At 42.1% G+C, this 16,779-nt stretch overlaps 1 protein-coding gene across 1 annotated transcript; it reads right to left on the bottom strand.

The window, feature by feature from the left end:
- Positions 1 to 327: 327 nt before the first annotated feature.
- RPS29 (ribosomal protein S29) lies at positions 328 to 1,922 on the bottom strand. Its single transcript, XM_080658617.1, has 3 exons — positions 1,780 to 1,922; positions 1,466 to 1,565; positions 328 to 434 (listed from the first exon to the last, which is right to left on the bottom strand). The coding sequence occupies exons 1-3, from the start codon at positions 1,839 to 1,841 to the stop codon at positions 426 to 428; spliced, it is 171 nt and encodes a 56-aa protein (XP_080514743.1). The 5' UTR covers positions 1,842 to 1,922; the 3' UTR covers positions 328 to 425.
- Positions 1,923 to 16,779: the final 14,857 nt, after the last annotated feature.

The raw sequence follows: 16,779 nt of genomic DNA, 5'->3' as shown, positions 1-16,779 counted from the left end.
TCCCCCATAGGACCTATACTTACCTCTGCCTGTAAGTTCCTAGCCTACACAAGCATGACTTCTCAGCAAATGGATTAAGACTGTAATTCAATTTTATACAATCTCCACCCTCACCCCTCCACATGCTCAGAAATTACTGCTTTTCTCAGCAATTACACACTTGACATCTCTAACCATTGCTCCCTTTTGCATACAGCTGTTTGAGAAATTTACAAGCTTTGCTGCATTATCCCAGAAACTAGAACTGCCACCTCTGGGCAAATGCTCAAATTTTAGTGATAAGATTTTTACAATCACGTGACTGTTCCATTCACACAAAAAAAACACTTGTATTTGAAGGGTTTTTTTTTATTATTATTTTATGTACAAAGAGATAGCATTGTCATAAGGTAGATGTCTTGAATGACCCATTCACGGAAGTTCACTTAGTCCAACTGAAAAAAAAAGCAGACAGAAAATGAATTAATTCAAATGCTTTAAGTATCCACTTTACTCACAAAAACTGGCTCATTATATTAGAACTAGAGGCCCGAAGCACGAAACACATGCAAGAGTAGGCCTTCCTTCCCCTGGCTACTGGCACCAGCTACCCTCTGGCACCAGGGATGGGGCTTCCCTGGTGGCCCCAGCTTCTTCCCCGTCTAATGAGCATATTACGCTTTTATTATCATAAATTATTATTATAGATTATTATAGACAGATGCCTACTACAAGCTGTTCCACAAACCTCAACAATTACACTTTCAACTATAAATTTCAGAATTGGTATTCTCACTTCTTCCCTAAAAGATAACTTACCACTAGAGAAATACTACTATAAGCTAGGGAGCAGGCCTGAGTTCATTATCTCATTTATTTGAAATTCCACATTAACACCAAGTACATAGTGGTCAAGAGTAAAAGTCTAAGCTAAGATATTTTATGTCTGCCACCAAAATCTCTCATTAACAATTTATACTTCCCATGTCACTAGTTTTCATCTAAAAAAAAAAAAAAAATCAACTCCCAGTAACTGATTATCAGGAGTTAAGCTTCACATATACATTAATATTTATAGCGCCCCAGTTTATTTTTCACAGGCGGAAACTGAGCTTTAAGTTTTCATCTGGCTCCAATCTCATGCTCACTGCAGTAGAGAATCCTATCCAACATTTCAGGGCAGTAGTCAACACACACATGTATGTGTCTAGGCACAATTAAAGATATCTACAATCCAATTACAGTGGTTCTGAAAAGTGATTTTTATCCAGCATAATACATGGCACCTAGAACTGGCAGAGCTGGGTAAAATGGAGCTAGGGCCTCACCCTCCCTATTCTATTAACCTGACTGCCAGAAGGCTCAAGTGTCACCCGTTGCCCTTCTAACTAAAGCAGAGGAATGCGCTGCTAGTCGGCTGCTCACTAAGGAGCGACCCGCACATTCGCCGCCCAGCCACAGGAGTAGGGCGTCTGCGGACGCGTACCTTAATGAAACCTATGTCCTTCGCGTACTGACGGAAACACTGGCGGCACATGTTGAGGCCGTACTTCCGGATCAGACCGTGGCGGTTTGAGCAGACGCGGCTGTAGGAAGAGATGGCATTACGACAGGTCGCAGAAAAGGAAGGATCCCGCACTCGGGAGGCCACCATCCGCACCGCCGCCTTCCCCGAGGCCTGAAATGGCGGCAGCCCGGCTCCGATTGGCCTCCCCGCAACGCGCCGCCTGCGAGTTCTACACTCGACTTCAAGCAACGCCCCAGAACCAACCTTCTCTAAAACCACATTCTCTTTCTTACCAGGAACGAGAACCCTGGCCGAATTTCCTCGGATGGCTCCAGTAGAGTTGCTGGTGACCCATCTTGCTCACTCCGTAGCAACGAGGCAAAAGGAAAGAGGTAGTGCACGCATGCGTTCTTGATATTTTGGGGACAGTCTCCCAGAATGCAGTGCTGACAAACGACGCATGCGCGATGTCTAGGACCACATAGCTGATGACGTCACCGGCGCTCAGCCTCTAAGGCCGTCTCGCGCCGCTTGCCAGCGCCGGGCGCGGTGGCGCGCGCCTGTAGTCCCAGCTACTCGGGAGGCTGAGGCTGGAGGATCGCTTGAGCCCAGGAGTTCTGGGCTGTAGTGCGCTATGCCGATCGGGTGTCCGCACTAAGTTCGGCATCAATATGGTGACCTCCCGGGAGCGGGGGGCCACCAGGTTGCCTAAGGAGGGGTGAACCGGCCCAGGTCGGAAACGGAGCAGGTCAAAGCTCCCGTGCTGATCAGTAGTGGGATCGCGCCTGTGAATAGCCACTGCACTCCAGCCTGGGCAACATAGCGAGACCCCGTCTCTTTTGAACCCTCAAGGAAAAATAATACGATAGTGATAACTATCGCCTTTTCATTACCTGAACTCCTCATAATTTTTAAATTATTTCTTTTAATTAAAATTTTACACTTGGAAAAAGAATTTTGCCTCAACTCAGCACTGACTCCTACCGGGATAAATTATAAAATAACTTAAAGTCAGCTGTAATGATTAGAAGTCAACAGTAGGAGTTTCTAGTTTGTGAAACAGTATGTTTTCAGTTGTTTTTATAATTGGCATGCTCCTCCTAGAAATACACCTACACCATTCCAGAAAAATGATGCCAGACTTACTATTTGATATTTACATGGAGTTGATTGAGTTTGAACTGAGAAACAAGTAAACGTGAAATGTATATGGCTTTGGCCAGATGATTTAGTGACCAAAAAAAGTGAAAACCAAGTGCCATCTGATAATCTGCTGAAAAATGTCTATAACCACACGGTCATTTATAATGTCTCTAGAAACTTAAAACTGTATATACAGGCTCTAGAGCAGGGGTCCTCAAACTACAGCCCGCCCGCTGGGTGCCGCTGCCTGTCCTGCTAGCAGCCGACTGGCCCCCGTCCGCAGTGCGCATAGGAATTTGTTCATAGTGGTTTTTTTAAACTATAGTCCGGCCCTCCAACGGTCTGAGGGACAGTGAACTGGCCCCCTGTTTAAAAAGTTTGAGGACCCCTGCCTGGAGTCATAAAGGATTAACTTGGCCTATAAACTGTACCACAGGGTATAATAATCCAGGAAACTTTTACACATGAACTCATATTAGAACTGAAATATAACACTTAAAGGTTGTATTTCTTCAGTATTCTGGTGGGATGCCCCTCCCAATCATTAAATTCGGCACTCATTACATAATGAAGGAAGGAAGCAAATCAGAGATTTAAAAGCCAGATATGACTTGATTCCTGCCCTTAAAGCTTGCAGAAGTGATGGAAACAGGATTGTCTCAGCCCTTCCTTCCATTTTCAACGTTTGTGACTCAATGACTTGTATATAGCTAAGTAAGCAGAACATTCTATATTCAACCATGGATGTGCTCATGGAGTACAAGAGGAGCAAAGAAGAGAGAAATTAATTCTAGCTTGGTGCATTTCAGGGTCCTCTGAGGGAAACCTTGAAGAGTGGGGTCTCTACAGACAGCATTTGATGAAGGGAATGCCTTGTGAAAGGAAGTTTGAGCCAAAGAATGGAGTTGGAAAAGACTTGGAGAAAGTGAACAACTTTTGTGTAACTAACTGGAGTGGATGATAAACAAAAAAAGCCTAGTGGTAGGTAAGATTAAAAAGGTATTTTATTTTAAAGCCTGATGATGGAGGGTCAATGTCAAGCTTCAATAGTTTTCCTGGAATTTCTATCAGTCATTGATGTTTAGTTAACAGAATCAATGTGCCTCTCAAAAGCTAATCTATCATTTCCTCACCTATACTGTATACTCCTCTCAGGCTTTACCTAGTTGGCTTCCATAAAAGATAACAATAGTTCTGAGATCAATTCCATAAATATTTTCAACACTTCATATATAATCATTTGGGCCCAGAGATGTGAACTCAAACGAAAAAAAGGAGGAATAAGAACCAATTAATTATACTTGAATAATCTGTTCAACTATCTTAATATTCAAGTAGTTTCTAATGTTTTCTCTGGTCTTGAAAGTTGTTTTTGATGGAGAGATGATTGAACTGCAGTTGAGAAGTTGTACTTCCTCTCAGTTTTAAGATAATATAGCACCATCACAACCAATGGAATTATAACTTTATTTTTTCAATAAAGAAACAGAGTACAGCTTTAAAAGTCCATTTCAACCAAATGTCTATAAAGAGTTTATAGCTCCTAATACTCTTTTGAATTTGGCTTTTAAATACTTTTTTATACACATTTTTTTCCTAATACAATACTTAATGGGTTTGGTTCTATTTTTTTTAATACAACAAAATGCAAAGAAAAAGAAAAAAAATGTGCAATAATCTTCTTGCCCAGATAATCCCTATTAATATTTTCTTTAAAAAAACTCATAAGATTGAAACAACAATACAGAGTATAGACATTATTTTTTAATGTAAGCAAATTAGACTGATCTGCATGTTAAGACACTATTATACAAGATAACTCCTGTTTCCACCCTCAAATTACGTTTGCAATCATTTGGTATTGTATAAGCAAAATTTTATAGTTTAAAGGTCTGCATCTCTCTTGAATTATCTTCAATTTCAGAAGTTTTAGGGATGGAATCATACCTTTTCTCTAAACTTGTAAAAATCAATTTTACTACAAACAAGATCTAATATATATTTTTTACATGTTTGACTATTACAATAATATGAACACTTCAGCTTCATCAGCCAGTTCTTTCCAGCTGGTGAGAATTAATGAAAGTCCAACATTTAATAGTCTGTATAGCCATACATTTCACCAAATATAGATATTTTAATGAACTATATGCTCTAAACTAAATCATGCATACATACATACAAAAATATATTTTTAAAGGTAAATCTCACCTGGCCAGCATGGCTCAGTGGTTGAGTGCTGACCTATGAACCAGGAAGTCATAGTTCAATTCTCAGTCCAGGCACATGCCCAGGTTGCAGGCTCGATCCCTGCTGTGGGACATGCAGGTGGCTTCCAATCAACAATTCTCTCTTATCATTGATGTTTCTATCTCTCTCCTCCCTTCCTCTCTGGAATAAATAAAAATATATTTTTAATTAAAAATAAATTTAAAAAGTACGACTCCAACACAGACCTCTATTTTCTTCAGTCTTCCTGTCTAGAACAACATGTAATCAGTTTTGAGAGGGAATCCCTAAAAAAAAAAATCGATCTTTCTATGTACACTTACACACAAATATATACATATAAGGACATATATATTCATAAATGTGTCCACATGCATATGCTTGTATTTATAACTATATACATTTTTGCATCTCTTTTTATTTACACAAACAGAAGCATACCCTACCCAATGTTTTCACAAATAAATAGATAATAAAGCATCTTAGAAGAGTACAAAAGCTACAGAGAAATATATAACAAAAAATGAATAAAGATGAATTAAAATATCCTTGGGTAAACATTTTTTGCATATTTACATTATATCTATATTTATATAGTATATCAACACAATAATGTATATCTATAAAATAAAATTCTGGAAATGGGACTGCTAGGCCTAAGGATAGTTTTCACATTTTTTAGATATTACCAATTTGCCCTCTACAGAAATTATAACAACTCAAATTCATACCATAGAAAAGTATATTTTCCCATAATCCCCAAACAGCAAACATTTTTTAAATTCTTTATTGTTGGAAGTGTTACATATGTCTCCTTTTACCCCCATTGACCTCAACCCAGCCACGCCCACCCCACAGCACATGCCCTCACCCCCTACTGTCTGTGTCCAGTGGTTATGCTTATATGCATGCATACAAGTCCTTTGGTTGATCTCTTATCCCCATCCCCCACCCTCCCCTGCCTTCCCTCTGAGGTTGGACGGTCTGTTCAGTGCATCTATGTCTCTGGATCTATTTTTGTTTATCAGGTTATGTTGTTCATTATTGTCCACACATGAGTGAGATTATGTGATATCTATCTTTCTCCAACTGGCTTATTTCACTTAACATAATAATCTCCAGCTCCATCCATGCTGTTGCGAATGGTAAGAGTTCCTTCTTTTTTACAGCAGTATAGTATTCTATTGTGTAGATGTACCACAGTTTTTTAATCCACTCATCTGCTCATGGGCACTTAGGCTGTTCCCAAATCTTAGCTATTGTAAATTGTGCTGCTATGAACATAGCGGTGCATATATCCTTTCTGATTGCTGTTTCTGTTTTCTTGGGATATATTCCTAGAAGTGGGATTACTGGGTCAAATGGGAGTTCCATTTTTAATTTTTTGAGGAAACTCCATACTGTTTTCCACAGTAGCTGCACCAGTCTGCATTCCCACCAGCAGTGCACGAGGGTTCCTTTTTCTCCGCATCCTCGCCAGCACCTATCCTTTGTTGATTTGTTGATGATTGCCATTCTGAAGGTGTGAGATGGTACCACATTGTCGTTTTGATTTGCATCTCTCGGATGATTAGTGACTTGGAGCATGTTTTCATGTGTCTCTTGGTGTTCTGTATGTCCACTTTCAAAAAGTGTCTATTTAGGTCTTTTACCCATTTTTTTATTGTATTATTTATCTTCCTTTTGTTAAGTTATATGAGTTCCCTGTAAATTTTGGAGATTAAACCCTTAGCGGATATAACATTGGCAAATATGTTCTCCCATGCAGTGGGTTTTCTTGCTGTTTTGTTGATGGTTTCTTTTGCTGTGCAGAAGTTTTTATTTTGATGTAGTCCCATTTGTTTATTTTCTCCTTAGTCTCCATTGCCCTAGGAGCTGTGTCAGTAAAGGTATTGCTATGACATATGTCTGATAATTTGCTGCCTATGGAGTCTTGTAGGATTTTTATGGTTTCCCATCTTACATTTAAGTCCTTTAGCCATTTTGAGTTTGTTTTTGTGTATGGTGTAAATTGGTGATCTAGTTTCATTTTTTTTTTTTTTTTGCATGTATCTGACCAAATTTCCCAGCTCCATTTATTGAAGTGACTGTCTTGACTCCATTGTATGCTCTTGCCTCCTTTGTCAAATATTAATTGAGCATGATGGCTTGGGTGATTTCTGGGTTCTCTGTTCTGTTCCATGGGTTTATATGTCTGTTCTTGTGCCAGTACCAGGCAGTTTTGAGAACAGTGGCTTTGTAGTATAGCCTGATATCTGGCATGGTAATCCCTCCAACTTTTTTCTTTCTCAGGATTGCTGTGGCTGTTCCTTTCCCCATTTTTTGATTGGATTGTTTATCTTCCTTTTGTTAAGTTGTATGAGTTCTCTATAAATTTTGGAGGTTAAACCCTTATCAGATGTAACTTTGGTAAATATGTTCTCCCTTGCAGTGGGCTCTCTTATTGTTAACAGCAAACTTTCTTACATTTGTCCTTCTGAATTTTGAATTCTGATGAAATAGATCATTTTTTCCTATTGTCGATGTAAGAAACGTCCAAACCTATAGAGAATTTTTATGAGTTTATTTCAGCCAAACTGACAATTGCAGGGAAGCAAACTCTCAATTCATTGAGAAAATGCTTTGGAGAATGGCAGTTTTGCAGCTTATTTTACACAATTAGAATCAAATGGGGAGACATAAGGAGGGTTACATGAAATTCACTTGTGGTAAATTAAGGGGGCAGGAGAAAGCAAAGTGGGGAAATCTCTGGAATTGGAGAAAAACTAAAAAGACACATACTTCTTTTACATTGGTGGGCACAGGATAGTTCACAATTAACCCTTACAGCACATGGAGATGGTATTCAGGCAACAGGATAACAATGAAGGGTTCTGTGGACTCCTTAAGGTAAAGATTTGCCTTTGTCAAGGAAGCTACAGGCCTAGGACCTGACTACCTGCCATGACTCACTTTTAGTTAGGAATGTTTATGTTCAGACCATCCTATGTGGTTACTTTCTTTGTGTGTGTGTGTGTGTTCTTTTTCTTATTTTTTGTTTTCAAACCCTTATGTCAAGGGCTGACTTTCAATAGATCGCAGCGAGGGAGCTTCTCTGCTAGGTATGAAACCCTGACCCAGAAGCAGGTCATCTACAAATGGTTTAGCACCAGGTTCCCCACAAACATGCACTGTGTGAAGGGCGAGGGGGTGGCCCCCTTTCCGGCCACACCCCGTTTCCCAGGACTATGTGGTTACTTTCAGTCACTAAGTTGTAGTGCCCACCATGCTGGCCTCTGCTGAGCTTGTCAGGTTTACTATGTGGACCCTTTTTTGTTGTTGTTTGTTTTTTGTTGTTGTTTTTATTTCAGAGAGGAAGAGTGAGGGAGAGAGAGAGAGAAACATCAATGATGAGAGAGAATCATTGATCCACTGCCTTCTGCAGGCCTCATACTGGGGATTGAGCCCATAACCTGGACATGTGCCCTGACCAGGAATTGAACCATGACCTCCTGGTTCAGAGGTCCACACTCAACCACTGAGCCACACCAGCCAGACTGTGGACCTTTTTTGGTCTACACTAAATTTATAATCCAGCCATGTATCTTTATCTGGGAATTTCTCCTTAAGTCTACAGCCCACTTTGTTAATGTGTTGCTGACTTTAGTTTATATACTTTTAAGCTTACAAGCAAGAAAATGAGCCCTTTGACCTTCATATTGGCTACACTCTTATTTTATTCATCATGTTAGATGGAACAAGGGTCTCAAGGTCTGGGCTGTTATTACTAAATACTTTTCTTGCTACATGTTAAAATGTAGCACAGCGTGCCCTAACCAGTTTGGCTCAGTGGATAGAGCATCAGCTTGCATACTCAAAAGTCCCAGGTTTGATTCCGGTCAAGGGCATGTACCTTGGTTGCAGGCACATCCCCAGTAGGGAGTGTACAGGAAGCAGCTGATCGATGTTCCTCTCTCATCGATGTTTCTAACTCTCTATCCCTCTCCCTTCCTCTCTGTAAAAAATCAATGAAATATATTTTTTAAAAAATGTAGCACAGTGTTTTGCAGATAAAGCTGTAAAAAGAATGAGCTTGATAGGAACTCAATGTGACAAGTGTAGCCAACATCAAAGAAGTCAATGTCTGAGCCTCCCTTCCAGGAGACAGAGCTTTGGATGTGAATCCCTTGTCTCCTTTACTTGCTGTAAGTAAATAAAACTACCTAAGGCAACCACATCTAGTTCTTCAATAGAACATCCCCAGGGGGAACCCCTTGAATTTGGTAACAAAGGCAATCCCGGATTCTTATTTCTTTGTTTCTGGTATATTCTTCCATATAAAACATTTACAGTTTATATATCAAAATTTATCAACTTAATACATCTTTTAGATTTTGTGTCAAAATTATTTAAAATTTCTGTATCTTATAGTACTTTTACATGTTTTTTTTATTTTAAATTAGAGGCCCAATGCACAAAATTTGCGGCCCCGCCACCCCACCCACCTTGGCCTGACGCTGCCTGCATCCGCCGCCATACACCCCAGTTCCGTGGAGCCCCCCTCCCGCGTCGATCGCCCCACATAGGCTGGCCTGGGCCTCCCTCTGCGGGGTGATCCTGGGGCGATGGCGGCCCCCCACCAATCGCATAGGACCCGTCTTGGCTGGCCTGGCACCAGTACGTTTGTCATAGTGTGGTCATCCGGAATGTCGTCCAGACGGTCGTTCTGCTGTCCGGTCTCATTCGGTTGATTTGCATATTACGTTTTTATTATGATAGATTTAATTGATTTGAGAGAAACACCAATATGTTCTTCCACTCACTTATTCATATGCATTGATTGCTTCTTATACGTGCCCTGACCCGAGATTGAATCCACAACCTTGGTGTATTGGGAAGATGCTCTAACCAACTGAGCTACCCAGACAGGGCTTTAAATCTCTGTTTCAATTATTATTATTGCTGAAAGTATTACAGATGTCCCCCTTTTTCCTCCATTGATCCCCTCCACCCTGCTCCCACCCCCTGCCCAGGCCTTTACTACAATATTGTCTGTGTCCTTGGGTTATACATATATGCATATACTAGTATAAGTTATTTGGTTAATCTCTCCCAACCCACCCTGGCCTTCCCTCTAAGATTTATCAGTCTGTTCCATGCTTCTATGTCTCTGCATCTATTTTGTTCATTAAATTACACATATGAGATCATGTGATACTTGTCTTTCTTTAACTGGCTTTTTTTTTTTTTAAATCTTCACCCATTAGTTTTTCCATTCATTCTTTCAGGGAGGGGAGGGAGGAGGAGGAGAGAGAAAGGGAAAAAAACAAACATCAATGTGAGAGCGATACTTCAATGGGTTGCCTTTCCCACACGCCCAGAGCAGGGTCAGGGATTGAGCCTGCAACCAAGTTATGTGCCCTTGACTGGGAATTGAACCATTGACCCTTTGGTCCACGGGCCAACACTCTTAACCAGTGAGCCAAACCTGCCAGGGCTCCCTGGCTTATTTCACTTAGCATAATATTCTCCAGTTTCCTCCATGCTGTCTCAAAGGGTAAGAAATCCTTCTTTTTACTGCTGCATAGTATTTCATGGTATAAATCACCACAGCTTTTTTATCCACTCATCTACTGATGGGCACTTGGGCTATTTCCAGCCTGGGTTCTGGACTCAACCTTCTCAGGGAAAAGACCCTCCCGTAGCCAAGAGTTCCCTCCTTACTCTCATCCTGCTGCTCATGGAAGCTGGGTCAGCCATTTTTAAAAATATATATATTTTATTGATTTTTTTACAGAGAGGAAGGGAGAGGGACAGAGAGTTAGAAACATCGATCAGCTGCCTCCTGCACACTCCCCAATGGGGATGTGCCCGCAACCAAGGTACATGCCCTTGACTGGAATCAGACCTGGGACCTTTCAGTCCACAGGCCAATGCTCTATCCACTGAGCCAAACCGGTTAGGGCAGCCACTCTTGAGACCTCACCCTTCCTTCCAGTCTCCAGGTGTTTTTGTCTTTCCTTGATATGTCTCTTCATCTGGACCTCAGTTGGTAATTTTGAGTGAATATTCCCTAATTTAGTTTTATTTCCAATCTGCCCCCAGCCATGCTGCCACAGCCACCTCCGGTTAAACCCAGGGCTTTAAATCTTGAATCCATCTAAAATTTATTTAACCGTCCCCGGGAGTAAGGGAGAAATCCCTTCCAAATTACTAGCTACTTGCTCCAACACAAGCAATATTAACTGAATATGAACTAATCTGTAAGCTTGCTCTATTCTATCACATAGCAGGTATTGGGCCTGAGCTCCTCTGCCAGCAAAGGGACTTCTTGGATGCGGGGAACTGAAAGAAGACATGAGCAGCCGCAGGTAGATGGAACATGCTTTACTGCAAACAAAGAAGCCAGCTACTGGTTGGTTAGTAGCACCTTTTATACTAACTCAAACAAAAGAGGCTTAGTGCCAATTAGTGACATCTGTGTTACATTAACATAAGTGGGTTATATAAGGGTGAGCCTGAGCAGTATGTATAGTCATTGCTTTCGCACATGCACATGACAAATGGGCCGTTAACATAGTGATACTGCTGTGTTATTGCCTTCAGGCAGGCATATGGCGAATGGGCCTTTAACATCAGACGTACTCTGGTCAGGGCCCCCATAGCAGGCTCTCACAAATATTTGTTAAATGAATAAATGAACAGCATTTTACTCATTCCTTCTACAAGTAACAATTGAGTACCTACTGTAAGGACAGAAAAAAAAGGCCTCTTTTTTGCTGTGACCTTCCATGGTTTGTGAGAAGCACTTGGTAATTAAACCCCGAGGTTGTTGGCTCCTCTGTTCAAATGACTGGACATAATAAGGTACTCTCAAGGTTGTATTCTTACATCCCCCTCCCCCCTGCTATTTTCTTAACTCAGGGATAATTCTCACTAAGGAGTCTCTAGTTAGTAGAAAGTTCCCTCCCCACCCCCCCTCTCCCGCAACCCCCCCCCCCCCCCCGCCCAGCTTCAAATAAGCCTCCTTTTGAACTCTTCATAACTTTTGCTCTAAACATTTTTTACAGGCTTGGGAAAAATACTGACAAGACACCTCCTTAGGACATCTGCTGGACTGACTCCTGGAATGCAAACAAATTTCTCAAGACAACCACCCTGGTATTGAAGCATCCATCTTTTTTTTTTTTTTCAATTTTTTAAAATAAATCTTTATTGTTCAGATTATTACAGGTGTTCCACTTTTTCCCCCCATAGCTCCCCTCCACCTGATTCCCCACCCCACCCCATACCCTTACCCCCCACCACTGTCTTCATCCACAGGTGTAAGATTTTTGTCCAGTCTCTTCCCGCACCCCTCACACTCCCTTCCCCCTGAGAATTGTCAGTCCACTCCCTTTCTATGTCCCTGATTCTATTATATTCACCAGTCCATTCTGTTCTTCAGATTTTTTATTCACTTGATTTTTAGATTCACTTGTTGGTAGGTATGTATTTGATGTCATTTTGTTGTTCATAATTTTTATCTTTACCTTTTTCTTCTTCTTCCTCTTCTTAAAGAATACCCTTCAGCATTTCATGTAATCCTGGTTTAGTGGTGATGAACTCCTTTAGCTTTTTCTTGTCTGTGAAGCTCTTTATCTGACTTCAACTCTGAATGATAGCTTTGCTGGGTAGAGTAATCTTGGTTGTAGGTTCTTGCTGTTCATCACTTTGAATATTTCTTGCCACTCCCTTCTGGCCTGCATAGTTTCTGCCAAGAAATCAGCTGATAGTCGTATGGGTACTCCCTTGTAGGTAACTAACTGTTTTTCTCTTGCTGCTTTCAAGATTCTCTCTTTGTCTTTTGCCCTTGGCATTTTAATTATGATGTGTCTTGCTGTGGTCCTCTTTGGATTCCTCTTGTATGGGGTTCTATGCGCTTCCTGGACTTGTAAGTCTATTTCTTTCAGGTAGGGAAAATTTTCTGTCATTATTTCTTCTAATAGGTTTTCAATATTTTGCTCTCTGTCTTCTTCTGGCACCCCAAAAATTCGGATGTTGGTACACTTAAAGTTGTCCCAGAGGCTCCTTACACAATCTTCATATTTTTGGATTCTTTTTTCTTTTTGTTTTTCTGGTTGGGTGTTTTTTGTTTCCTCATATTTCAGATCTTCGGTTTGATTCTTGGGGTACGTTGATTTACAGTTGAGTTTCTGTATATTCTTTATTTCAGACAGTGTATGCTTAATTTCTGACTGGTCCTTTTCCATTTTTTTAGCATTCTCATTAAGATCCTTAAAGGTCTCACTAAGTTCCTCAGCGGTTTTTAGAAGATTCTTGAGTAACCTTATAAATGTGGTTCTGAACTCTATGTCGTCCAGTAGTTTGCTTTCCTCCATTTCTTTCATTCATGACATGTTTCTTTGTCTCTGCATTTTGCTGCTTCCTTATGTTGATGGAGTGGCTTTGTGTGGTAGGTGACCTATAGGGGCCAGTAGCTCAGCCTCCCCAATCACCTGAGGTGGACGCCTTTGGTACACCTCTTTGTGGGCTGAGTGCAAAGTCTTGGTGTAGTTAAGCCTTGATTGCTGTTGGTACACTGGGAGGAATTGACCTCCAGGCCAATTGGCTGTGAGGACCCGCTGTGTCTATAATGGAAGAACTGCTGTGCTGGAAACACACTTATGGTGCAGGACTTGTTTCAGTGGGGCTTCGGTGCTCACTGAGTCTGCCTCTTGAATGTGTCACTTACGGATGTGAGGAGTTGAAATCTGGTGTCTCACACTGACCACTAGGTACACTGGCTTCTGGATCTCCACTGGGGTGCAGGTCAGCTACTGTCTGAGGCCACCCAGCAGGAACTACAGCGAGAACTACAATTTTCTCCTCTTTGCTTGGGGTTTGAAGGTTTTGGAGCTGTCTGACCCTGGCTGCAAGTTTGCTAGGTTAAGCTGCAATAGGGCAGGCCATTCATATGCTAAAGCCACTGCTTGGAGCTTGGGTGGGTTTGTAGGTTGTGCAGGGCGGGGTCTCAGGGCGTCACTAGGCTAGGGCGTGGCAAACAGCGATGGCGGCCAGTAAGCCGGCTCTGTGTCTCCAACTGCATCCCCATGTCCTGCACCCCAGTGCAGTAAACAATTATTCCTGCGCTCAGCCCTGTAAGCAAGCCACCCTCACTTTCCGACCCGATGGCAGACAGTCCAGCTTCTCCCCATAGGAGTTTGGGTCCCCTGCGTCTCCCCAGAAACTGGAGTTCGGAGTAATCGGGAGCTTGTCTCCCTTTGGGTTGAAAAAAGCAGTGCTCCCAGTCGCCCGCCGCCAGCCCGATTCGCACGCCTCCGTACCTCAGCTTTTCAGCGCTTGTGCATGTCTCAATGCTCTTTTCTCTTTCCTTCTAGTTGTAGAACTTCCACTCAGCCAGCTTTCCCATGGTTCTGGGTGATAGACGTTTTGTCTTTTAGTTGTAGTTTTGAAATTGTTGTGCGAGGCAGCAGTTTAGGTGTTTACCTACGCCGCCTTCTTGGATCCTCTCCACAATTCCTGAAGCATCCATCTTATATAAAAACTGCTGTTTGGCCGAAGCCGGTTTGGCTCAGTGGATGGAGCGTCGGCCTGCGGACTGAAGGGTCCCTGGTTCGATTCTGGTCAAGGGCATGTACCTTGGTTGCGGGCACATCCCGGTGGGAGGTGTGCAGGAGGCGGCTGATCGATGTCTCTCTTTCATCAATGTTTCTAGCTCTTTATCCCTTTCCCTTCCTCTCTGTAAAATACCAATAAAAAAAAATATATTTTGCCGAAACCGGTTTGGCTCAGCGGATAGAGCGTCGGCCTGCGGACTGAAGGGTCCTGGGTTCGATTCCGGTCAAGGGCATGTACCTTGGTTGCGGGCACATCCCCAGTGGGAGGTGTGCAGGAGGCAGCTGATCGATGTTTCTCTCTCATCGATGTTTCTAGCTCTCTATCCCTCTCCCTTCCTCTCTGTAAAATATCAATAAAATATATTTTTTTTAAAAAACTGCTGTTTGAAATTTTAACCCTGCTATTTTGGCTTCTGTAAATGCTTGCTTGCATAAATAATAAGGAAATAAGACTACTCCCTGTTCCAAAGAGGCCATAAACTTTCCTCAGACAAAGTTATCAGTTCTGGCACCAGGCCAAGCCTTTGGTTGAGGTCTCAAAGCCCCAGCACATAGGGCCCTTTAAGAACTTGCAAAGGGAACTGGAAAAATCCTTATTTGGGAGACAAAGAGGGTAAAAACATATAAATACCGGAAACTTCCTGTGTGACTTCACCCAGAATTTGAGAGACATTTTCCTCTGGGCCTGCGCGTAATAATAATAATAATAAATGTAACTCCCATCTCTCTAAGTGTTGCTTGGTTCTTCTCAGGTTTTCTATAACAACATCTGCTCAACATCAACACAGCCCCCCTCCCTTCCTTGTTACTTAGCAACAGCAACTGCTTAAAAGTACAGTTCACTCTATCTTTCCCACCCTGTATGGACAAGCAATACACTGGCTCTTTCCACTCTTGGAAAGTACAATAAAGTGCCTCCCTCCCTGCATCTGTCTCTTCTCTCAGTTGTGAATTCTTTCACAGCCTGTGTCACCAGCCAAACCCTAATGACAGGGTTAACTTGAAACCCAGGCAGATAGGGCAGGGGTCCAGTGGAAAACAAAGGCAGGTGGAACATAGGCAGGGGCAGCCGTGGCAGTTTGAGCAGCCTAATCACAGAAATCTTAAAACCAAACAGAAATAATAAAATGTTTCTGGACTTAAAGCAGGAGGCATGGGAGAAGAAGAGAGGGCCTGCAGCAACAAGGTGTACGAACACATAGAAACAGAGAAAGTTCAGCATAGGAACAGAGAGAGAACACATAGAAACGGAAAGTTCAGGTCCTTTGCTGGGCAAGAACAATTGAGGTGACGACACGGATAGATATAGAAACAGGCTTGTAGCAAATATATACCCCTGGACAACAAGGCTTCAGGGGGGCATCCCATCATTGGTCCTCCTTCCTGTGAAGGGAGTCTGAATCTGCTTGTACTAAATTTTCCACACTTTTGCTTAAATCTTCTGATCCATGGAGTTCATTCTTCAGTGTTGGGAGACACAACCCCAGGCTGGGGCGGAGGTGGGGGGGAACCTTGGCTCACTGTTCAGGTTATCACTAATACCTACTAAATGTGAACACTGCCTTGGCCTTGAATATAACAGCAATGACTCAGAACCTGTCACCAGGAAGCCTATAGCCTAAAGGTGAAGACAGGCATTAAATAAGTAATCATGTAGCAATATTTTGGACAAGCTAATGTAAGAATTTTCTTGCAAAAAGTGCTAGATGAAATATGTTTTCAAGTACAGAGTTGAGCCGTTTTTGGCTCACTGGATAGAGCGTCAGCCTGCGGACTGAAGGGTCCTGGGTTTGATTCCAGCACATGCTGGGTTGTGGGCTCGATCCCCAGTAGGGGGCATGCAGGAGACAGCTGATCAATGATTCTTTCTCATCATTGATGTTTCTATCTCTTCCTCTCCCTTCCTCTCTGAAGTCAATAAAAAAATATATTTTTTAAAAAGTACAGAGTTGAGCCCCAGGGAATCCTAAAGAGCAGATGCCAAGCAGGAACTGAAAAACCACAGAGGCTGCCCTGGGGCGATTTGTCCAGCTACATAATAGGACCTGGATTCCAAAGGAATAAGAGACCAGCCTTTGGGCATTTATGTTTAAATTGCAAAGAATGGGACTCCATGAGAGTTTTGGGGAAGGATTAAGTATAGTATGTAAGATGAGTTCTAGCACTATTTGTTCTAACACTATCTATGAGGTCACAGGCAAGTCCCTTTACTCTGTTCAGCCTCTATTCCCCTGGTGTAAATTGAGAGAATTGAATTAGAATATCTATCTGTAAACTATGTTTTGACTCCAAAAGTTTAGGATTCTATCTTAGGACCTCTTT

This window comes from Plecotus auritus (assembly GCF_963455305.1).
Source record: "Plecotus auritus genome assembly, chromosome: 1".
NCBI lineage: Eukaryota > Metazoa > Chordata > Mammalia > Chiroptera > Vespertilionidae > Plecotus > Plecotus auritus.
The sequence above is the reverse complement of the archived record's forward strand: the minus strand, read 5'-3'. Positions and strand labels throughout refer to the sequence as shown.

What these genes read in the sequence shown, in the direction of transcription:
- RPS29 (XM_080658617.1), bottom strand. Translation starts at nt 1,841, where the DNA reads ATGGGTCACCAGCAACTCTACTGGAGCCATCCGAGGAAATTCGGCCAG. An exon ending in GGCCAGGGTTCTCGTTCCTG is followed by an intron (nt 1,566 to 1,779) that starts GTAAGAAAGAGA and finishes CTCTTCCTACAG; the next exon opens with CCGCGTCTGCTCAAACCGCC.